At 41.7% G+C, this 25,416-nt stretch overlaps 1 protein-coding gene across 3 annotated transcripts in view; it reads left to right on the plus strand.

The window, feature by feature from the left end:
• PRKN (parkin RBR E3 ubiquitin protein ligase) overlaps positions 1 to 25,416 on the plus strand; it is a 1,400,491-nt gene that overhangs the window by 180,288 nt on the left and 1,194,787 nt on the right. Inside the window, exon 2 of one of the 3 annotated variants that reach the window (XM_074397175.1) lies at positions 8,629 to 8,750. The exons of 1 other annotated variant lie outside the window; for it this stretch is intronic. In XM_074397175.1, coding sequence (XP_074253276.1) covers positions 8,738 to 8,750 — 13 coding nt within the window. In that variant the 5' untranslated portion in view covers positions 8,629 to 8,737. Of the gene's footprint in view, positions 1 to 3,659; positions 8,751 to 25,416 lie in introns of those variants that run through there. One more of the 3 variants, XM_074397176.1, reaches the window with a different exon arrangement.

The following is a 25,416-nucleotide window of genomic DNA, read 5'->3' on the forward strand; positions in this document are numbered from 1 at the left end:
TCCCAGCCCTGCAGTAATTGACCTGGCAGGCCGCCGTGCTGCGGGCCCCCACGGTAACCGCTTAGAGAGGACGTCCTGCCTCTCTAATTTGACTGACAGGACAAGCCCTATTTTAAAATCTCCATCATGTGCTTTTTATCAGTAAATAACACCCATGCTACCAAGCATGTGTACGCTGAAATAGACAGCTGTGTCTTTTTAATGTGCTTTCTCCCCAGCAGAGGAAGGTAGCTGAGAACAGCCAGAGCTTCATCTGGTTGTAAAGGTCTTTTTCGCTGACGACAGTGCTTTTGGAAATCTCTTTTCACCACTTTACAAGAGAGCCATGTACATCCTCTGTAGGTCAGTTGATCTCAAGTTAAATAGGCTGGCTTCCTACACGCAGTTGTTGCTTCATAGATTCTGTCTGGATTTAATATTTTCAGGTGTGATAAAATACAAAAACATGGATTCAGTTTACCTGGCAGGCCGCCATGCTGCGAGCCCCCACGGTAAGGGGGACTGACTGGTGAATTTCTATACCACATAGCACACCAAGCTTTCTGCCACTTGATCTTCATTAAGACATGTAATTTTAGTTTGATGAATAATGATGGTTTTTAAGTTGTGTTGCCTTTAGGTATTTAGATGTTTCTTTTTCTTTCTTCTTTTTTTTTTTTTTCGTAGTTTCGCTCTGTCACCCAGGCTGATGTGCAGTGACATGATCTCAGCTCAGAGCAATGTCCGCCTCCCAGGTTCAAGTGATTCTCCTGCCTCAGCCTTCTGTATAGCTGGGATTACAGGCCTGTGCACCATGCCAGCTAATTTTTGTATTTTTAGTAGAGATGGGGTTTCACCATGTTGGCCAGGCTGGTCTGGAACTCCTGACCTCAAGTGATCTGCCAGACTCAGCCTCCCAAAGTGCTGGGATTACAGGCGTGAGCCACCATGCCCAGCCAGGTATTTAGATATTTCTAACTTTGACTTTTGAAATTATATTTTGCTCTTACTTAATGAAATTTTATGGAAGAGATATATTCAATTGTGAAGATGACTGTATTTCTACCAGTATCGAAACAAAACAATAATGTAGTATCTGTCCACTGGGTGTCTGGGTAATATAGTTTAAGAAGAGAATCCACAAATCCAAACTGAGAGAAAAGGCAAGCCCTGGAATAAATCACACAATGGACCTGATGACTTGTGTTTTCACCAATCCCATAGGTCTTTCCTGTAAATATTAAAGCATCCCACATACACATAAGTGACAAGGGCCGTGGGAAGAGAACACCTGACGTGGAGTTGGACACCGCTGGTAGAGAGAACGGGAGATAGGAAAGAGAAAGCATCAACAGAAAGCCGATGGAGAAATAGGGACAGAATTGGGGGAAGTCATCCATTTTGCACATTGTATCTGATTCTGTTGCCTGGAATATAGGGTCCCAGAAAGGGGAACACAGAGACAAAAGTACAGAGACAGGGACATCCCTGCTGGTAGGAGGCCTCTGAGGAGGTGGCAGTGGGAAAGATGCGATCACACCTGCACTGTGGAGAAGTCCCCCAGGCCACAGGGAGGCGACTGTGAGCTTAAAGTGGGGACACAGTTCAAGATCATTATGCAGGTGAGAGAGAGAACAAGGAAGAAGCAGGCATAAAATATAGCATAGGTCATGTGGACACCCCTGGCAACTCACTGGGTCTGAGAAAAGAAGTGGGACATGTGGTGACATTTGTAGGAAACTTTAGGCTACGGAGTACACTCTGTAGCCATTTTGGGAAAAATGGGATTGGACATAGGGTGGGAGGGAAAATAGAGAAATTTCTGTGTATTGATTAGCTACTGTGTGTCAGATATTTTGCCATTTACTAGTTTCGAAAGCTTCCCAGGTGAATGTGATGTGCGGCCAGGGTGAGAAACTGCTGTCATCTCAGCCTTCTGTGGACTTAGTTCAGGCAATTGGTGTTTGAAGCCAGGCTTCTCAGCCTTCTCTGGGAGATTTATGAGAATCTTTTCAAAGTAAAATTTTAAGAGTTATAAAATATCTAATATAGTTGATGGAAAACTCTTAAAAACGTGCAATTGGTCAACAGCCATCTATTTCTTAAATTTTGAGTGGTGTTCACATATATGTATAGACTTACAGATGTAGTACATGTAATTTGGAGAAAGAAATCAATGCATCTTTGTATGTTATATTATACTTTAGCTTTTCCTACACCATTTTTTGAAATGCTGTAGTGAACATAGGTTTCAAAAAAGTGTGTTTATTCATATTTCTTGCAGTTTTTTTGGGGGGGTGGAGGGGAGACAGAGTCTCACTCTGTCACCCTGGCTGGAGTACAGTAGTATGATCTTGGCCCACTGCAACCTCCACCTCCCAGGTTCAAGCGATTCTCCCTGCCTCAGCCTCCCAAGTAGCTGGGAATACAGGCACCTGCCACCAGGCACAGCTAATTTTTGTTTTTTTTTTAATAGAGATGGGGTTTTGCCATATTGGCCAGGCTGGTCTGGAACTCCTGACCTCGTGATAAGCCTGCCTTGGCCTTCCAAAGTGCTGGGATCACAGGCGTGAGCCACCACACTCGGCCTCTTTCAGTTCTTTAAATGTAAACTCATGACACTCCACATATGAATGTCATGAGCCAAGCAGAGCTTGAGCTTTTCTGCTCAGGTAGCAGAGACCTTCCTCATTAAGGAAACTCACTGACAAGGCCTAGCCATACAGAAGTCTGCCAGTATCACAGCATCGATGCAATGAGAGGAGTAAGCAGGTAGATGTGTGATGAGGTTGCACAGTGGAATCTCTACAGACAAGCAGGGATGATGACTGAAGGAGACACAGCAATAAATTTCATGTTTTCTACTGAGTGCTCTGTTGTCTTGAGTTTTTTTTAAAGCAGGTAACCTTAATACATAACTCAGAGCTAAAATGACAACAGGTACCCAAAGGAACTGGAAAGGTTGTGAGTAGAAGATTACATTGGTCTGTGCAGAATACTTCCTTAGCCATGATGAAAGGACATTCTTGTGTTCTGGACTCTTAGAATAGAAAATAACCCCATCTGCTTGTCATTTTTATGCATCCAAAAACAGATTTCCAACACGGTATGGTGAAGGCATTGCTGAATGAAGTATAGCACACGTGTCCTACAGTAGTTGATTACAGTCCGTTGGTAAAGTGGCAGCACTGTAAATAGGCTGAGGCCATTTTAGCGCCGTGCACGAGAACCACAGCCCTTTGGTTTGGCCTTAAGTTGTAAGTAAAAAACTTATAGACTCTGACTGGCACTGGTGTGCGGGACCCTGTGTTTTATAGACTTTGGAGACCTTGGGCTTCCCTTTAGCCAGCGCCTGTTAAGAGTTATTTCTTGACCAGGCGTGGTGGCTCACATCTGTAATCCCAGCACTTTGGGAGGCTGAGGCAGGCGGATCACCTGAGGTCAGGAGTTCGAGACCAGCCTGACCAACATGGAAAAAACTGTCTCTACTAAAAATAAAAAATGAGCTGGGCATGGTGGCACATACCTGTAATCCCAGCTACTTGGGAGGCTGAGGCAGGAGAATTGCTTGAACCCGGGAGGTGGAAGTTGTGATGAGCTGAAATCATGCCATTGCACTCCAACCTGGGCAACAAGAGTGAAATGCCATCTCAAAAAAAAAAAAAAAAAAAAAAAAGAGTGTTTAGTTTTTTTTTGAGACGGAGTTTCGCTCTTGTTACCCAGGCTGGAGTGCAATGGTGCGATCTCAGCTCACCGCAACCTCCGCCTCCCGGGTTCAGGCAATTCTCCTGCCTCAGCCTCCTGAGTAGCTAGAATTATAGGCACGTGCCACCATGCCCAGCTAATTTTTTTTTTGTATTTTTAGTAGAGACGGGGTTTCACCATGTTGACCAGGATGGTCTCGATCTCTCGACCTCGTGATCCACCCGCCTCGGCCTCCCAAAGTGCTGGGATTACTGGCTTGAGCCACCGCACCTGGCTGAGTTTTTAGTTTTTTTTTTTCTCATACCCCAGGAAGAGAACTGGGGAAGGAAGACTGGTACCTGAAGAAGTAGTGTTCTTAGGTAAGGATGCTTCCCTCCGATGGAAGGCAGAGTTTAGAAACGGGGCCCTCACTGGTTGCTGGCAGGAGTGTTCCCTGTCTCCAGTTAGGCAGCAGAAAGCACACAGGCAGGGCCTTATAGACTCAGTCTGCCTGGCTCTTCTCCACATGGCCTCTGTCGGAGCCACAGGCAGCAGGAGGGGCAGATCTAGTGGAAACATGTTTAGCAGTTAGCCAGAAAGTGGCCTGGGAAAGGGGTGACTTGAATGCAGGTGTCTGAGGCTGGAGACTGTACATTTTATAAAGATACGTGTTTCATAAAGTAGACGAAATTTACTTTGGTTGATTTAATTACTCCCTAAAGTTTTAAAATATACTCAGTCAGTATACACTGAATAAGTACTCTGTGCAAAAACTAAAGCCATATAAACTTCAAGGAGTGTGCAGTCTAATGAAGAGGAAGAAACTTGTAATCAAGTGAGTATATTGCAAAGCACCATGCCAAGTTGAAAAAGAACGGTTGTGAAAGAGGTGCACCATGCTTTCGATGTTCAAAGAAGGGAAAAAGAAAAGTAATTTCTCAGTGGAATCATGAAAGGGTCATGGCGGATGGAGTCCTCAGAGATGGAGGCAGATGTACCAGCAGGAATAAGCTTGTGGAAATGGAGTGACATGAAGTAGCTTAGAGAACAGGCTACCCCCGTTCAACTGGAGTATAGCTGTCGGGGAGGACGAGGGCATAAGCCTGCTTGCATAAGCTGGTGAAGAGCCACATAAGATCTGAATATATGTTAAGAAATTTGCCTTTTCTGCAAAAGGCAACTCCTTTTTTGTTTTGTTTTGCATACCCCAAATATTCAAAGACTTGGGCAGAGGATGCATGACTAACATCTGGGATTTCATGATGTGGGCTCATGTCAAATATTGTATGTACATTTATCTCATTAATCCTCCTTCATATCCGCTTTAATAAGACAGGAAATACATGCTCAGACAAAGTAATTTGGGCAAGATCATTGAGTTGGTAAGTGTAAAAGCAGCATTTGAACCCAGCCTGTTTTGACTCATCCCCTTTTAAATGCATCACATTGCCTCTATTGAAGATGGTTAGCTGATGCATATTTATTGAATGAGTCAATAAATCAATGGATACATGAATGAATTATAAATGTATTTGCTTTTTTTATTGTTTTGAGACAGAGTCTCACTCTGTCACCCAGGCTTGAGTGCAATGGCGTGATCTCGGCTCACTGCAACCTTCACATCCCCAGTTCAAACAATTCCCCTGCCTCAGCCTTCTGAGTAGCTGGGATTACAGGCCTGTACCACCATGCCCGGCTAATTTTTTTTTTTTTGGGTAGAGATAGGGTTTCTCTATGCTGGCCATGCTGGTCTGGAACTCCTGACCTCAAGTGATCTGCTCACCTTGGCCTCAAAGTGCTGGGATGACAAGCTTGAGCCACTGCACCCTGCCATAAATGTATTTACTTTAAAACAGATTCACCCAGAGAACAATAGCATTGTAACTGGGTAAAATATGAGTGCTCAGTCTTGGGAGACTGTCCTTCCTCTGTGGCTGCTGCTTACAATAATGGGTTGGAATTAGCTAAGTGGATATGAGAATTTGAGAGCCACAAGACTTCCTTCATTTCATCAACATTATAAAATGTGAAGTGCCTCAGTACAGCTGATAAGCACCTAGGGCCAGAAGATGTAGTTTAGGTTGTCAGTGTTTGGAAACTGATATTGCTAAGACATTATTGCATCTTTTCTGCTTTATTAAAGGTGACTTAGAATGATGACTTCCAGTTCTTGCTTCTGGCAACAGTATAGAGTGCTGGCTATTGGGTTTACAGTATTCCCCCAGGGGGAGAGACAGACTTTTTCAGTTAAGCCTACAGTAGGAGAGGTGTAGCTGTTTCCTTTGTTCCTTGTACGAAACACCACACTCAGTTTTACTTCTGATGCAGATAAGAAATCTTAGTTCAATCTAGTCTGTGTTCAGAATCCAGATTCACACTGACCTTTTGTGTGGAAGAGATAGTATATTATCTTTTATCACAAGTGGTTTACATTTCTTGTTAATTCAGACCAAGTTAATTCACTCAACATTTGTGAGCAAGGTGCTAGGACACAGAGATAAAAACGTTAGCACCCTTGAGGACATCTCAAGCCATTGAGCTTTAGGTCAGACATCATAAAGACGGAGTAAGAAATATCAAACCTGAGCCGGGCGCGGTGGCTCAAGCCTGTAATCCCAGCACTTTGGGAGGCCGAGGCGGGTGGATCACGAGGTCGAGAGATCGAGACCATCCTGGTCAACATGGTGAAACCCCGTCTCTACTAAAAGTGCAAAAAATTAGCTGGGCATGGTGGCACGTGCCTGTAATCCCAGCTACTGAGGAGGCTGAGGCAGGAGAATTGCCTGAGCCCAGGAGGCGGAGGTTGCGGTGAGCCGAGATCGCGCCATTGCACTCCAGCCTGGGTAACAAGGGCGAAACTCCGTCTCAAAAAAAAAAAAAAAAAAGAAATATCAAACCTGAGCACAAAGAAGATACTACCCAGGGGACTATTAACAGTGCAGGAGATGGAGCAAAGATAAAACCAAGCCCCTGCCTGCCAGCCCCTGGGGGGACACGTAAGTGATGTGCATTATGAAATGTGTGCTCACGTCTCCATGGTATAGACTTAGCTCTGTAAAATGAGAGGAATATGCTTGTGTGCGTGCATATATCATAAGTGCATATTTTCACTAATAGCAGTAAAGATGTTTGTGGAAAGCTAGCTTGCTAGTTTTATTGTCCATAAAAGCAGCTCTTGGGAGTCTAGAGACATATTTGGATTTGTGCTATAAAGGTTCTGTTAGGGATTGTAGCCTTTGTATTATCTGGAAGAGAGAGGGGTTTGGGGGACATACCTTAGCGAAAATATAATTCAGGGGAAGATTCTTCCATCTGGGTAAATAAGGGAAATACATTTCATCGTAGGCCAAAGTGAAGATGTGTTTGATGCTAAGAACCCATTGTTGCCTTAGTTACTGCTGCAAAGAATATTATAAGTGTTATAACACTATGGCCAAAATGTAGATAAAATGTTTGTTATATACTATTTTTTTTTGAGACAGAGTCTCGCTCTGTTGCCCAGACTGGGGTTCAGTGGCATTATCTTAGCTCACTGCAGCCTCCTCTTCCCAGGTTCAAGTGAAACCACCTTTGCAAAATTATAACTGACACAGTTCATCAAGATGGTAACAATCCTTTCCCAAAGCAGACCTCCTTCTTGCCTGGGGACTAGATTGCCTTTGTAGGACCAACATTAGCCACAAGGTTAGAAATGATGGTTTAGGGAGTCATGCAGCTGGAGGCTACAGGATTCTGATCAGGGCTGGAGATATTTTGCAGACCCTGCACTTGATGGATCGGTAGCCCCGCCCAGATCAAGAAACTGGCTCCTCTGATCTTGTGGCTCCCACCTAGGAACAGACTGAATGCAAGAAGCAAGAAGACAGCTGATTTAATCTTGAACTAATCAGCACTTCTGGCTGACTAGCTTCCCCTGACCCACCAAGTTATCTTTAAAAACTGCTCCCCGAATGCTCAAGGAGACTGATTTGAGTAATAATAAAACTCTGGTCTCCCACACAGCTGGCTCTCTGTAAATTACTCTTTCTCATTGCAATTCCCCTGTCTTAATGAATTGGCTCTGTCTAGGCAACAGGCAAGGTGGACCCCGATTCTCCTGCCTCAGCCTCCCAAGTAGCTGGGATTACACATGTGTGCCACCACACCCAGCTAAGTTTTGCATTTTCAGTAGAGATGGGGTTTCACCATGTTGGCCAGGATGGTCTCAAACTCCTGACCTCAAGTGATCTGCCCGCCTCAGCCTTCCAAAGTGCTGGGATTACAGGTGTGAACCACCATGCCCAGCCTGTCCTTTTTTTTTTTTTTTTTTTTTTTGAGACAGTCTCACTCTGCTGCCCAGGCTGGAGTACAGAGGTGCAATCTTGGCTCACTGCAACCTCCACCTCCCAGATTCAACCAATTCTCCTGCCTCAGCCTCCCAAGCAGCTGGGACTACAGGCATCTGCCACAATGGCCGGCTAATTTCTTATATTTTAGTAGAGATGGGGTTTCACTGTGTTGCCCAGGCTGGTCTCAAACTCCTGCGCTCAGGCATTCTGCCCTGCCTTGGCCTTCCCCAGCCTATACTTTTTTTTTTTTTTTTTTTTTTTGAGACAGTCTGGTTCTGTTGCCAGGCTGGAGTGCAGTGGTGGATCTCGGCTTACTGCAACCTCCACCTCCCTAGTTTAAGGGATTCCCCTGCCTCAGCCTTTTGAGTTGATGGGATTACAGGCGTGCACCACTACACCCGGCTAATTTTCATATTTTTAGTAGAGACAGGGTTTTATCATGTTGACAAGGCTGATCTCAAACTCTTGACCTCATGATCCTCCAAAAGTGCTGGGATTATAGGCGTGAGCCACCTCCCCCAGCCTGAATGCCTCTAAGATTTTTACTTTATTTACTGTTACTATAAATCCTGGCCTTAGGTCAAAACAACCTTGACCCTAAACCCTGCCCTTATGTAGCATTCTTGCCTCTCCCTAGGGGATAGACTTCAGTTTTCCTCCACATTCCTTTCCGGTGGTGTATAAGCCCTGGGTGCGGAGGCGAGCAGCACCGGAATCCACCGTCTGGCCTCATTGCCGTCTGAGACATGGCTTCTGTTTGTAAGTCTCCATTAAATGTTTCTTTTAGAGAGACTGGATGTGTCAGCTCAGCTTTCTTGAACTTGGCAGGTAGGGTTGCATAGACCTGCTCGTTGCAGAACACAGAGGTGCTTGGGCCATCTTTCTATAAATTTTAAGAAACTCAGAGTAAATGAATGTTAAGAACTATTACAGTATATTATCTTTATAATTTTCCATTCTAATATTTTCTGTTTTGGCAGGAGAATGTGGAGAGTGTGGAGGAGAAAAACAAATTTAGAATATATAACCATGCTTTTCTAGTTCCCTTTAGGTGTGAGAATATTTTAAATGTAATTAATAATTGTAACTGTCGAATGAAGTGATATTTCATACATTCATTCTCAACTACTAATTTTTTTTGTCATCAACTTAGAATTAAACTGATCAGTATAAATTTATCACTAAAAAAGCACGGTGGCTCATGCCTGTAATCCCAGTACTTCGGGAGGCTGAGGTGGGCAGACGGCTTGAGGCCAGGAGTTTGAGACCAGCTTGGCCAACATGGTAAAACCCCGTCTCTGCTAAAAATACAAAAATTAGCAGGTTGTGATGGTACATGCCTGTAGTCTAGCTTCTTGGGAGGATGAGGCAGGAGAATTGCTTGAACCCGGGAGGCGGAGGTTGCAGTGAGCTGAACTAGAGCCGCTGTACTCCAGCCTGGGTGGCAGAGCAAGACTCTTGTCTCGGAAAAAAAAAAAAAAATAAAGCCAGGCGCGGTAGCTCAAGCCTGTAATCCCAGCACTTTGGGAGGCCGAGGCGGGTGGATCACGAGGTCAAGAGATCGAGACCATCCTGGTCAACATGGTGAAACCCCGTCTCTACTAATGGTGCAAAAAATTAGCTGAGCATGGTGGCGCATGCCTGTAATCCCAGCTACTCGGGAGTTTGAGGCAGGAGAATTGCCTGAACCCAGGAGGCGGAGGTTGCGGTGAGCCGAGATCGCGCCATTGCACTCCAGCCTGGGTAACAAGAGAGACACTCCGTCTCAAAAAACAAAACAAAAAAAAGCTGAGAAAGCTGAGCATGGTGCTGTTACTCTCTTGCAGGGTTTTTTGTTTGTTTGTTTGTTTTTTGAGACGGAGTTTCGCCCTTGTTACCCAGGCTGGAGTGCAATGGCGCGATCTCGGCTCACCGCAACCTCCGCCTCCTGGGTTCAGGCAATTCTCCTGCCTCAGCCTCCGGAGTAGCTGGGATTACAGGCACGCGCCACCATGCTCAGCTAATTTTTTGCACCATTAGTAGAGACGGGGTTTCACCATGTTGACCAGGATGGTCTCGATCTCTTGACCTCGTGATCCACCCGCCTCGGCCTTCCAAAGTGCTGGGATTACAGGCTTGAGCCACTGCGCCCGGCCTTGTTTGTTTTTTAATGCGAGACAGGATCTCACTCTGTCATTCAGGCTGGAGTACAGTGGTGCTATGGGATCATAGCTCACTGTCACTGTGGGCTCGTAGAATCAATCTGACAGCCTCAGCCTTGCCACCATGCCCCACCTTCCAGGTCATTTTACTACCTTTCGATATCACCTCTTTGCATGAAAACATTAACATTAATTAGTAATGTCTTAGCTTCCAGACAGTATCTTTTCTATGCTATTTGCCATTGCGTAGATGATACTTCAAATTTACACTAAAAAAGACAATACTAATTTTCAGGGAGAAATTAAAATTATTTCGTGAATAGAATCTTCTAAGTAATTTACATCTTGGCTTGAATGCAGTTTAATGACTATTTTCTATAAATTATGAAACTATTATTTATGACCTCAGGTGATCCACCCGCCTCGGCCTCCCAAAGTGCTGGGATTACAGGCTTGAGCCACCGCGCCCGGCCTGTTTTTTATTTCTTTATTTTGTTTTCTCTCTTGGAAAAGCTCAAGCCTCACACAGGTGATTTCCCCCTGGTTCTTGATGGTCTACACAGTTTCATTTCATTATGTCACACTTAGGGAATGACCAATCTTTCAATGTGCCTGAAAGGACTAACCTGGGAATTATTAGCCACGTGCCACTTATCAAGGAGGTACACTTTGATAGACTTTTTATCGCTTATGTCAACAGCTTCTGAAAATCTAATCTTCTGTGTTTTTCTCTGTCTCTAGGCCTCTCCAGGTCTGTTGTTATTCTCTTATAAAGCTTTTATTTTTCTTCTATCTAGCTAGCTTCTACCAGGCTATGGGCGGGACTTTCATTGCTTTGGACCAGAGGTCACAGCTCTGGTTTAATCCACCAACCTTCAGTACTTTTCTTTTTTGAGATGAAGTCTCACTCTGTTGCTCAAGCTAGAATGCAGTGGTGCAATCTTGGCCCACTGCAACCTTCACCTCCCGGATTCAAGTGATTCTCCTACCTCAGCCTCCTGAGTAGCTGGGACTACAGGTACACGCCACCATGCCCAGCTAATTTTTGTATTTTCAGTAGAGATGGGTTTTCACTGGGTTGGCCAGGCTGGTCTCAAAGTCCTGACCTCATGATCTGCCCATCCTTCCAGAGCGCTGGGATTACAGATGTGAGCCACTGCACCTGGCCACCTTTGGTACATTTTTAAGCTTCTGACTGTTTTCTGAATTTTTTTTTTTTTTTTTACTTCTAATGATACCAAGTATTTTCTATGGGTTTTTTTTTTTTTTTTTTTTTCTCTCAGACTTGTGGAGGTTCTGCATTATAGTTCTAATAACTGATTTCTATTTAATTATGTTACATTGACTCCCACAGTTTGTAATCTACGTTTTATTTCTTTAACAGAATGTTAAAATAAATTCAAAGGCCGGGTTCAGTGGCTCATGCCTGTAATCCCTGCACTTTGGGAGGTCAAGGCAGGTGGATTGCTTGAACCCCAGAATTTTTGATCAACCTGGGCAACATGACGAAACTCCGGCTTTACAAGAAATACAAAAATTAGCTAGGTGTGCTGTTGCACCTGTATTCTGAGCTACTCTGGAGGCTGAGAGGTGGGAGGATCACCTGAGCCTGGGAGGTCAAGGCTGCTGTGAGCCATGATTGCACCACTGCACTCCAGCCTGGGCAGTGGAGTGAGACCCTGTCTCCAAAAAAATAATAAGTTAACAAATTAAAAATAAATAGTGAATCGTATGTTTTAGAGCTTAGTAATTTAACTGATGACATCTCATTTGACAACCTTGTGGAGAAGAATCATTCATTTATTTATTCCATAGTTTTTTTTTTTAAAGCATTACTATGTGCCAGACACTATACTGGATCCTAAAAATATGAAGTGAACAAAACTGGCCAAGATGTCTGACTTGTGGGGCTTGCATTTAATGAAGGAAGAAAGAAAGTACACAGTCAAATTAAGTTAAATAGCGTATTGGCGATAAGCACTAAGGAGAAATGTAAGAGAGAATGGGAAATTGGAAACGTGGGAGGGAGTGGAGGAGATGGGGCCAATTTCTCATTTTGGATAAGGCCGGGCCTCTCAGGGCAGGTGGTGTCTAGATCAAGCCTGGCCTCTGAGGGAGGTAGCAGTGCAGCCAGCCCGGGCCAAGCATTTCGGGAGGAGGAAAGAAGGGCAGAGGCCCTTCTGGCTGGAGGGAGGTTGGGTGGGAACACTGGGCAGCAGGAAGTCCTGTGAGTCTGCGGTGAGCTGAACCAAGGGGATGGGAGTTGGAGATGAGGTCAGAGAGTGCATGGGAAGAGGCTGTTGTTCCTCCTTTACAGAGAGAACACACACACACACACACACACAGAGGGTCAGCGTGGTCTTGGTGGAGGGTGTTCCTCAGGGTCATGGAGCTAGAAAGGGGCAGAGCTAGGACTAACCAGGACTAACCTGCACTGGGAGCCCAGGCCTGGGTTGGGGCTTCCCACTCAGGTGTCATTCTGGCTCGAAGTAGCTGACGTTTTATTTCTCACTTTGCTCACCTTTCTGTCTTTGGAGGGTAGAAAGCATATTTGTTTCTAGAATTCTGTGAGGAAAAATCAGTCATTTATATTTTAACCTCCATTTTGAAGAATAAGTGATATTTCAAAGGGAAAAGGCAGGGGTTGGTATTCATCACGTATTTTTGACTTCAGTCTTATAAGCTTGGGAGAGTTTGGAACACAAGAATTCTTTAGAGGACACAAAAACCTTCACAAAATGATGATGCTGTCTGCTTAAAAGAGAAGTTGTTCTACTAAATATTTGGAAAGCAGTTTTTATTTATTTATTTATTTATTTGAGACGGAGTTTCGCTCTTGTTACCCAGGCTGGAGTGCAATGGCGCGATCTCGGCTCACTGCAACCTCCGCCTCCTGGGTTCAGGCAGGCGATTCTCCTGCCTCAGCCTCCCAAGTAGCTGGGATTACAGGCACGCGCCACCATGCCCAGCTAATTTTTTGTATTTTTAGTAGAGACGGGGTTTCACCATGTTGACCAGGATGGTCTTGATCTCTTGACCTCATGATCCACCCGCCTCGTCCTCCCAAAGTGCTGGGATTACAGGCGTGAGCCACCGCGCCCGACTGGAAAGCAGTTTTGATGTAGTGTCGAAAAAATGGATTGTTTTCAGCTGCAAACTTACCTCAAACTAGTTAATCTTATTAAGCTAGCCCTTTAAATGACCCCAGTTCCATAGTTTAGATGCTAGTGAATGAATCGTATATAGCTGAGACAATGCATCTGTTTGCTTTTGACTTTGTGAAGAATACATATAAAAATGAAAGTTGCTCAAGAGAAGAGAATTATTGGTGAATATGCCCTAGAGTAAATTGCTCTTCTTCAAACCAAGGTCCATACATTCTATTTTATAGAATTCACCGACTGTCGTTACCATGACAGGTCACTCTTAGTTCTTGAACAATTTTGTCACCCAAGACTGTTACCAAAATCAGAATTATCAACAGTTGGAAGTAATTCCAAGGCAATAAATAAATAAAATGACTCCTCCAAATGATAAGAATTCTCTCTCAACACAGAGATGTTTATTAGAAGTGCAATCCCAGATGCTTGCTGAATATTTATTGGATGTGGTCATCCTGAAGCAGGATGCCTTAGGTATATTGTAACATAAAATATGCTGAATAAAAATATCCAGGGTTATAGTAGCTCCTAGAGAATCAAATGTTAGAGCTAAAAGATTTTAAATTCACTAATAATGTGATTTTAGCATTTTATAAGCATTTTTGTTTTTCATTTAATCTTTAAAATAACCATAGGATATAGTATTGTTAATCGAATTTTTTTAAACATCTGAGGTATAACTGGGGCACAGAAAGGTTAAGTAACGTCTCCAAGGTCACCCGCACGTATTCTGGATTTGCTTTGAAATACAGTCATTGTGCTCATTCACACTAATACTATCTCTTTCATTATACTTGTAGTTTTGATCCTCATAGTTGTTTTTTTTTAAATAAAAAAACATCATTTCTTTTTAGAGATGGGGTGGTGCTATGTTGCCCAGGCTGGTCTTGAACTCCTGGCCTGAAGCAGTCCTCCCACCTCAGCCTCCCGAAGTGCTGGGATTACAGGCAGAGACACTATGCTCAGCTGAACTTCATAGATTTTTTTTTACCCCATAAACAAGTCTGTTGTAATAACCAGTGGATTTTTTCATTCATTCATTCATTCATTCATTCGTTCGTTCATTCATTTTGAGACAGAATCTCACTCTGTCACCCAGGCTGGAGCGAAGTGGTGCAATCTCAGCGTACTGCAACCTCTGCCTCTGAACTTAAGCGATTCTTGTGCCTCAGCCTCATGAGTACTTGGAATTACATGTGTGTGCCACCACACCTAGCTAGTTTTTGTATTTTTAGAAGAGATGGCATTTCACCATGTTGGCCAGTCTGGTCTCAAACTCCTGACCTCAAGTGATCCACCAGCTTCTGCCTCCCAAAGAGCTGGGATTAGAGGCATGAGCTCCTGCACCTAGCCCAGTGGGTTTTTTCTTTCTTGGTTTCCTTTATACTATTTCTACTTTCCATGGCCTCCATGGAGACCTTCAGCGCATCACACCTAATATCTAAACAACAAGCCATGGGCTCTTCTTGTGCTTGGTCTCCCTTGACTCCCACACTTCTGTGAACTTCCACTGCCTCATCATCAAGAGTCGTTTCTAATGTGTTGAATTCTAAATTGCTCCTCGGATGACTTTCTAAGCACTCAACTTTGGTAACAGCAGAAATGGAGGAGAGGGAACACAGTTGAGCCACTGGGTTTGACAGCTTCTTGGATATGACTGTATCAGTCACATGACTGATAGGTTTGAGCCATGAGCCATGACTTCAAGGTTCCGATGCTGGTAATAGAATCAACAGAAAATAGAAGAGGAAGGAAAATTTGAGGAGCAAGAGTTAATTAGGGTTATTTGCTGGAGTGGTCAGGGTTGAAGGATAAGTCATTTAACATTTTTCAAGGCTCTGTGGTCCAACTGAAATGTTTTCTTTTTGTTGTTGTTTACTCTGAAGTTATAACTGTGTAAAAATTTTGTTTTTGTTTTTGTTTCTGCTGATAAGATGATCTGACTGACAGTGTTATAGACAGAGGACTGTTACTAGTGTAACAGGTGCAGTACTTCTGGTTAGTTGTTAGAAAGACTTCAGAGCAGCCGTCCCCAAACTATGGGCCTGCGGGCTGCATGCGGCCCCCTGAGGCCATTTATCTGGCCTCCCGCTGCACTTCAGGAAGGGGCACCTCTTTCATCGGTGGTCAGTGAGAGGAGCACAGTATGTGGCGGCCCTCCAACGGTCTGAGGGACAGTGAACTGGCCCCCTGTATAAAAAGTTTGGAGACGCCTGCTTCAGAGCATGGGAGAAAAACTCAGTGATGTTGTTAGGTGTGACTCACCTAATAGCTCTCGGGGTAAGGTGCTCACCTGCCTATCATGGTTTCTGCTGCCCAGCAGCCTACATATAGCAAACTCATTGGAATGGGTGACTTAAAACATGCTCTCTTTATTAAAAACAGTTTAACAAGAAAAACAAAAGCTGAATACTCTTTAATCTGCTTTATCATGATGATATAGACCAATAGCCATTGTTGTGTTTACTATTGACTAGTATCATCAAAATCAAATTGTAAGGCTGGGTACAGTCGCTCACACCTCTAATTCCAGCACTTTGGGAGGCCAAGGCGGGCAAATCACTTGAGCTCACAAGTTTGAGACCAGCTTGGGCAACATGACAAAGCCCCGTCTCTACAAAAAATACAGAAATTAGCTGGGCATGGTGGTCTGGGCCTGCAGTCCCAGCTACTTGGGAGGCTGGGTTTGGAGGATGGCTTGAGCCTGGGAGGTGGAGGTTACAGTGAGCAGAGATTGCCCCACTGCACTCTAGCCTGGGCGATAGAGCCAGACCTTGTCTCAAAGAAAAATTGTAATTGATCATACAAGAATTAATATTCTATCACTAAATTCTTACTCAAATAAAACTGTCAGGTTGAGGATGATAAGCATTAACTTGGGATTTCAAATAAAAAGTGAATTATATCTTTATAAGTAATCCCACTAAATGTTTCTTAGTTTGATATTCTATTTCGCCAAACCTCCTATGATTTGAAAATGGTAATGTTGAGTCTAAATAAGATGTTAAATTAAAATTATATTCATACTTACACCTCTAACATTTATAATCAATTTGCTTTAGTTTTCTTAATCTGTTATTACGTATGCTGTGATTTTTTTTTTTTTTTTTGAGACTGAATTTCCTCTTGTTGCCCAGGCTGGAGTGCAATGTGCAATCTCGGCTCACTGCAACCTCTGCCTTCAGGGTTCAAGTGATTCTCCTGCCTCAGCCTCCTGAGTAGCTGGAATTACAGGCATGTGCCAGCATGCCCAGCTATTTTTGTATTTTTGGTAGAGATGGTGTTTCTCCATGTTGGTCTTGAACTCGTGACCTCAGGTGATCCACATGCCTCAACCTCCCAAAGTACTGGGATTGCAAGAGTGAGCCACTGTACCTGCCCTTAAGCTGTGATTTTTAAAAAATTTGAATGGTATTATATTTTGTGCTTAAACCATATTCCTTAAACAGAAAGTATTTGGTTGACAAAACTATAAATATACACTATAAATACATATAATACGTATGTTACATATATGTGTTATACAAATACACACAGATATAATATGCTTATAATGTAAATATATGGAATTACTATATGGAGTTTGTGTGTGTATAGAATAGTAATATGTTTTTTCCAGTAAACTGAGTTTTAACATCATGTGTCTAAGGAGGGGTTATAATACATTTAAGCTCCGCTAGTTTTTCTTCTAAAGACCAGAATGGATGTAATCATGAGGAATATATGTTTAAGTTTTCACAGTAGTTTGAATAAGCCGTGGTGAAATATTTAAGGTTATCCAGAGGGAGAAAAGCACCCTTTAGTTTACAGACAATTAAATTTAAATGCAGCCATAACTTACAAGGATGAATTTGAACCGTCCATCCTTTGCTTTACTAGCTAGAGTTTGCCGTCTCATGTTGGCAGCTCTTTACAAAGAAGAGAGGATTTCATGTGCTTACTTACAGTTTTGGAAAATGTGATGAGTTTAATAATATATTTTTCATTTGTGAAATGAGCGTAGATAGAAATCCTAATAATGAATAGCAGATATGAGTGACAGTGGCAATTCTGATTGAAATGACAGTGAGAAGGCAGAAATGAAATCAATTTTCTATTTAAATTATTACAGCAGCATTCATTAAGACCCTTTCTTAAATAGGGCTGGATATTGCAAACTGGAAAAAAATATTAATCATGGATTTGCCCGAGATTTTTCTGCATTCGTCTAGCATGAATGTTTATATTCAAGTTGCAAATAGTTTGCTAGGTATTCAGAAATTAATAACAATTTAGGTTAAGGATGTTTTAAGTCTCATTTGTAAAATGTGCATACTATTTGAGCTGTTTTAAAAAGATTTGCTTAACGAAAGCCATTGGATCAGAATAATTCTGACACTCTTAATCTTTTTTTTTTTTGCTAAGATTCTTAGACATTTTCTTTCCATTTAAATATTTGAATGACAAAATTGAATAAGTAATGTCTTGAAATAGTGCTGTCAAGACCAAATTTGTGCCCAGGGGGGCAAAAAAATACACTAGATCTTAAGGAACATATAGGCAATTTTAAAACAATACAGTCTCTCTGGCCCATCTTTGTGTTTGAGCACGTTTTGTAAATTCATTGGTTTATAGTAATATTTGGCAAGAGGTTCAGAAGTAGTTATGCAGCAGCCAGTTGTTAATAGAGAATTAATTTCACAGACTAAATAATTATGAGTGACCAAGAGAATGGAGCACACGGGCAAGAGGGAACTGGTGGACAGACAGGATTGGTGAGGGGAGACTTGAGATGATACAAACAAACAGCAAGAGAAAGATGCTTCCCTAAATTCACCTCAATGCTCAGTTACGTCAAGTCACCATTTACAATGCTTACGGTTCATTGTAAGTGCTACTGATTTTTAATGCAATTGATTCTTGTACTAAAAACATCAGCTAATGAAACTTATGTTAATTTTTTAAACTAAAATAGTAGGTAGTAAAGTGTACCATAGTGTAGATGTCTTAGAAATGTCTGATTCTTCTTTGAAAAGTAAATGATCAGTGGCTTTCATGAACTGATTTGCTAATCCAAAAATATGTTTTTTCGCACTCAGCCATATTTAAAATAATTTTTTATTTTTATTTTTGTATAGATAAGGGTCTCACTATGTTTCCCAAGCTGGTCTCAAACTCCTGATCTCAAGCAATCCTCTCACCTTGGCCTTCCAAAGTATTGGGATTACAGGCATGAGCCACTGTGCCCAACCATCAGCCATATTTTTTAACATGAGTGAATATATTTTAATATCTTCAGTTATTTTATTGATTCACAGAATACAATATGTGAATCACAAATAAATCTAAATGGATAGTTTTTTAGATTTCCTTCATATAGGAAATTATAGCAGAAACAGTGTAAAGTCCCTTAAAACATGAGAACTCTTCTTCTTACCCAAGGAGGACAGTTTATTTCATGAGTCCATTTGGTCATGGGTTAAGCATCAGATATATTAAAAATAAATGCATTTGGACAAGGGGCCATTTATTCAGTGGGAAATAGAATACATGAAATGAGTTTGTTTCATGTGGGCCTCTTTATAATTCCATAGCCTCAGAAAAAAGTCACCATTACATTAGTCTGAACTATATTTATGTATGTACACATATACAAAAATCTCACATATATTAACATCAAAACCATTAATATATGATCACTTCATCTAAGAATCTTTCTAAGCGTCACCTAAGAAGAGGGCCTGTTTCCCAAAGTGTTCGTGGCTGGGTCACATCCTGGCCACACAAAGCCCAAAATAAACCTATCCAGTAGCCCTTTTAGGATAATACTAGGAACTGGCTCAGAGCCCTGAATTCTCAATTGATTTTATATACCAAGGAACTGAGAGGCTTGGGGTCAGAGCTCAAGCTACCTTTGGAACATGGAAGGCAGCAAAGAGCCTTAATTCACTGGCATCTGCACTCCAACACCGTGCCTACTCTTGTGCTGGTGTAAGTTATTCTGTATTTTAAATGAGTCACTTCATAAATATTGACCCTCTCTTAGTGCCAGTAGGTTTTTGTTGGTTTGTTTGGTTTTTGAGATGGAGTCTTGCCCTGCCGCCCAGGCTGGACTGCAGTGGTGCAGTCTCAGCCCACGGCAACTTCCACCTCCCAGGTTCAAGCAATTCCCCTGCCTCAGCCTCCCAAGTTGCTGGGACTACAGGCATGTGCCGCCATGCCCAGCTAATGTTTGTGTTTTTTACTAGAGACAGGATTTCACCATGTTGGCCAGGCTGCTCTCAAACTTCTGACGTCAGGTGATCCGCCCACCTTGGCCTCCGAAAGTGCTGAGATTAAAGGGGTGAGCCACTGCCCCCAGCCAGTAAGCTTTAAATGAGGCATAGCTGAAAGCCCATGCTATAAAGACAGAATTTAAAACATGAAATAACATACATAACAATAGTGCTTCATGAAATGACTCCATGTGTAGTACACAAATCCATGGCAAATTTAGTAATTTCTTTGCTTGTGATGAACTGTTGTGAATAATTCAAATTATGTAGGTATATTTTCTAAGGTACTAAACATATATCTACTATGTCTTGTGAGTTTAGAGTTAGAATGAAACATGCTGAAGGCAATAGTTACTGTTAGAGGACTATTGGATTTTTATTATTTAAATTTGCTGGCTGGGCACGGTGGCTCACACCTATAATTCCAGCCTTTTGGGAGGCCAAGGTGGGCAGATCACTTGAGGTCAGGAGTTTGAGACCAGTCTGGTCAACATGGTAAAAGCTCATCTCTACTAAAAATACAAAAATTAGACAGACATAGTGACACCTGCCTGTAACACCAGCTACTCGGGAGGCTGAGGCATGAGAATCGCTTGAACCTGGGAGGCGGAGGTTTTAGTGAGCTGAGACTGTGCCACTGCACTCCAACCTGGGTGACGGTGAGAGTTCGTCTCAAAAAATACATAAATAAATAAATTTGCTCACCTACTGTTAAATAATTACAAATAATCAGCAATGAGGTAAATGTATGTATATGTGTATATGTAAGTGTGGATATCTGTGTGTGTCTATAGAACTACTTAATGTAAAGATAAGTGCTTATAATGTTACATTTTAATTTTCTATTTTATTAGTGAAAATTATTGTAATTTTTATGTAATAAGACTGTTAACTGATTAGCTGACCATGTAAGTGTTCCATAAGTGTGTTGATTTATCTTCTCAAACTAATGAATAGTCTGTTTCATGGAGAATGCAATGGAAGCTCTTGACATATGCAAACAGTTTTAAAACAACTACCAAACATTTTTCACAGTTGTGCATAAACCTAGTTTTATCACTTTTACTATCTTTATTTATTTATAGCCTCCAGCTAAGTGAATAAATAAATAAATGGTTCTGTTTAAAATGACAATTGAGGAAAGATTAACTACTATACATTTTTTTCATGGTTTCCATAAATCTATTCATAAATTCGGCTTCTAAAGGCATGAGCCACTACACCTGGCCAGGTTAATTTTCAAAAGAATGAGGACAATTTTACTTCCTGATGCCTAAAATTGTAAACATTTGCCTTGTGTCCCAATTCATAATTGTTACTCCATCACCTAAGTCCAGGTGTCTTCTCCAGTCACTCCAGCCTTGAACTTTAATAGTCTAGTCATGAAAAGCTATCACTTGTCTTCCTTCCCATGGAATGCCTTTTTCTTTCCTTCTCTCTGTCTCCTCCTCTCTCTCACTTTCTTTTCTGCGGACTCCCGCTCTGTCACCCAGGCTGGACTGCAGTGATGCTATCTCAGCTCACTGCAATCTCCGCCTCCTGGGTTCAAGTGACTCTCCTGCCTCAGCCTCCCAGGCACCTGGGATCACAGGCACCTGCCATCATGCCTGGCTAATTTTTGTGCTTTTAGTAGAGATGAGGTTTCACCGTGTTGGCCAGGCTGGTCTAGAACTCCTGACCTCAAGTGATGTACCTGCCTCGACCTCCCAAAGTGCTGGGATTATAGGCATGAGCCACCATGCCTGCCTGGAATGCCTTTTTCTGTCTCCTTGCCTTGGTCATGCTGCTTCCTCTGCCAAGGATATATTGTCCACCTTCCCTTTCAGACTCTTCTCTCAAGAACTATTTCAGGTATAATTTTCCCTGAGAAGCGATCTTCATCTTAGTAAGCCAAGTAGCCCACATCAGTGCTACCGTAGCTCTGTATGAGAAACATGTTTAAAAGTTTAGGATTTGTGCCAGACCTAACAGACTGGAAGTACCTCAAGGGCAAAGATTGCAGCTTACCAGCAGATAGAAATGTTGTGCATAGCACAGTATGCTAGACTGATCTATTATCACTATGATTAATTGCAATGTTTTCCCATTTTTCAGGAAAAATAAGTAAATGGACAGTGTATTCCAAATTTAAAGATTTTATCCTGTCATTGTTTTTAAACCTACCTTTGTTGATAAAGAGTAGCTAGGAATAAGAAAACAAATAGATAGCACACACAAATATCACCGTTCAGCGTAAAAGCTGCTAGTCATACATGGATCAGCTGCTTACTGCTTTCGTGGGTGTGCATACTCATAATTGTGATTTTGTAGTAACATTGTTAACACTTATGCATGACAAAATTATTAACACCTATGATGGACGCTAGGAATAACAACCACTGCAAAGAGCATCGTGACTCCCAGGTGTTCTGATGCTTAAATAAGGCTGAGAACCTATTAATAATATAACGCAATTCTCCCTTGTTGTTTCAGTTATTGATTTAGCTGAAAATGTGAATTGCATGCTGGTAATTGAGACTAGCATTAATTATTTCTGGAATATGCAGTTAGCAGTGCAACATAAGCACCAAGTCAAGCAATCTTCATGATAAAATGTTCTCCTTGCTTTCGTGAGTATAGGTGTACTTTGTGCAGCTAAATTCCATACTTCTGCTTGATTTCCACCCCTACCCCATGACCATATTAGCAGTATTCCCATCAAGAAAAACTTAGGTTGTAATAAGAAATGACATAAGCCATTTTTAGTAAGGAGAGGCTGTAAGGAAAGTGATGATAGTAACATTTTCTTTCTTCCACTTTAATTTGTTACATATTGCTGTGCTAGATAGATTCGTCTAAGAAACCTAATCCATTTACACACTTCCTGTGATGTTTGGCTTCCTGACATCCAGTGAACACTTTTCATCAGCCTTTCTGTGCTATTTTCCTAACACAGCATAAATATAAGGTGGTGTGCCTCAAATAAGTCTCCATTGAAATGTGAGTTGCATTAGCTGAGGTTTATTTTCATTGGGACATCATCATTTTCAGTGTAATCGCCGTTACTTTTAAACTATGAAAAATTGAATCTTTTTATGTGAAGTTTTCCAGAAACAGTGCTCACTGGAATTTGTGTCTTTTTTCCTACACAAAGCTGTAGATCAGGTCCCATGGGAGCCTGCATAGACTCAGGTGCAGGGATGCCAATTTGGAGTCTTAATATCAGGATAAGATGGTGGTCTTATTTTTTTATTTTTTCTGAGACGAAGTCTTGCTCTGTCGCCAGGCTGGAGTACAGTGGTGGGATCTTGGTTCACTGCAACCTCTGCCTCCTTGGTTCAAGTGATTCTCTTGCTTCAGCCTCTCGACTAGCTAGGACTACTGGCACACGCCACCATGCCTGGCTAATTTTTGTTTTTAGTAGAGATGCGGTTTCACCATGTTGGCCAGGATGGTCTTGATCTCTTGACCTCGTGATCCGCCCACTTCGGACTCCCAAAGTGCTAGGATTACAGGCATGAGCCACTGTGCCCGGCGATGGTTGTCTTTAGAGTGGTGTAGGGTGAGTACTAGTCTCTTTACTCTTCCCCAGACTGTGGGTCTTATTTGTATGATCTCTTTAGTTGTATACACATATTATTAATAGTCCATGAACAATATAGAGAACCTAAGTGATGGCTTAGATTCTGATTTCCTATTCCCTTTTAATTATCTACATTTCTACAATTGCAAAATTTACATGTAAGACATTTAATGTTTAACTCACAGGAAAACCGTGAGAGAGGAAAACACACTGTTGACATTTTTTATTGTATTCTGTACCATTTGTATACATGTCTGCATTCCTGCTTCACAGTTTTTCTAGCAGGTAAAATAAACTGCACTTTAAGGCAATGTGGTACATGTATATCTAGAATGTCTATAAATAGGGCATAATTGCATTTCATGTTGCCATTTCAATTTGTGCTAATGTATCTCAACAAGTGCTAGAAACACAATTAGTAATACCAAAGAGTGGTAGCTTCCAGGCCTGATAAGAAAAAAAGTAATATTAAATTAGGCAGACACAAAGAAAACGTATAAAAGAGAACATAATTAAAATGTAAAATTATTGGGTTCTTTTCTATAGAAAAACCTGAGTGTCTCAATCATGAAAAAAAATTAGTGGAAAACAGTATGCTATTGGTCTTTATAAACGGTTGTTTTGTGAAAATTTCTTTTGTGAAACCTACTTTTCTTCCCAAATGTAGGAAAATTTTATTGTTCAGTGTGTGTGTGTGTGTGTGTGTGTGTATACATACATATATACACACATATATGTATATATACATACATATATACACATATGTGTATACATACATATATACACATATATGTGTATATATACATATATGTGTATATGTATGTATACACACAACACACATATATATGTGTATATATGTATGTACACACATATATGTATATATGTGTATGTATACACACACACACATATATATGTATATGTATATGTATATGTATATGTATATGTATGTATATATTTAGACTGAGTCTCACTCTATTGCCCAGACTGGGGTCCAATGGCACAATCTCGGCTCACTGCAACTTTTGCTTCATGGAATCAAGCGATTCTCCTACCTCAGCCTCCCAAGTAGCTGGGATTACAGGCATGTATCACCATGCTCAGCTGATTTTTTGCATTTTTGGTAGAGACAGGGTTTCACCAGCTGGTCTCAAACTCCTGACCTCAAGTGATCTGCCTGCCTCAGCCTCCTAGAGTGCTGGGATTATAGGTATGAGCCACCGCATCTGGCTCTCGGCATAAATATGTTTTAAGGTGATAAGAGAAAGTACTTCACATTGAAAGGGGAAGAGAGGCTGTTTTTTCTATTATCAATAGGCACTGGAGGGCTCAGAGTTAGGTGTCTTCACCCCCATACCCAGAGACCAGCCCCTGCTTCCTCAGTGCAGCTGGCCGAGGAGGTAACTAGACCAGGGCCTGCTACTAAGAAAATACAGAGATGTGATCGTGACCAGACTCACCTGGGAATGTCTCCCTCTCACATGTGAGAAAGCATCTGCCGTCATCATATGGAAAATGCGTTCCAAATTCTGAACAAGTTCTGTGGCATGAATTTATTCCTCAGAAAGGAATGTTCCAATTTTTATTCAATCCACAGAATTTCAATTACAATTGCAAAAAAGTAAAATACTCAAATTTATCTAACTGCTCGGACCACTCTGGCCTTGGAGTAAGTAAATAAAAACGTCTACTTAGTGAACATAGACGTGTCGGTGTTGATGCCAACTGTCATTGTGGCAGATTCCAAGCTTTACCATTAGGTCGGAGAAAATGCTTTCTGTCAAGACACTCTACTGAAGAAATCAAAGCCTTTCTGGGCTGACCTAAATGCTTGTGTTCCTCCATTATGCCCTTTCAGTACTGCTGTGGAGATTTGTTGCATGTGAAATGAGCTCTCGAGCATGGAAGAATGGCATGCCGAATGGGAGTTATTTCCTTTTGTATATTAACTGGTTGTATAATTTACCAGGAGGAATAGTTCACGCAAGCAGTCACAGCAGGGACGTCCAGTCCTCAGCTTGCTTCCAGCAGGAGTGGGAATTGCCTTTCCAATACAAAATAATTTAATGATTTACACCATTTTTATTAAAAAATAAATAAACAGAACGATGTGATAAAACAACTAATGACTCTTTAATCAGTGTCTGTGTAAAATACTGCTCTGGGGATAGCAAAGGTACATCCTTTGTAATGTAAGACATTTGCTATCTCGGTAACTTTCTATCCCAGGATGGTATTTTACTATTGCCACTTTCAAACTGATTTATTTTTTAATGATTTGAGATGCATGGATATGTATATAATGTTTCA

Source organism: Saimiri boliviensis, chromosome 4 (assembly GCF_048565385.1).
Source record: "Saimiri boliviensis isolate mSaiBol1 chromosome 4, mSaiBol1.pri, whole genome shotgun sequence".
NCBI lineage: Eukaryota > Metazoa > Chordata > Mammalia > Primates > Cebidae > Saimiri > Saimiri boliviensis.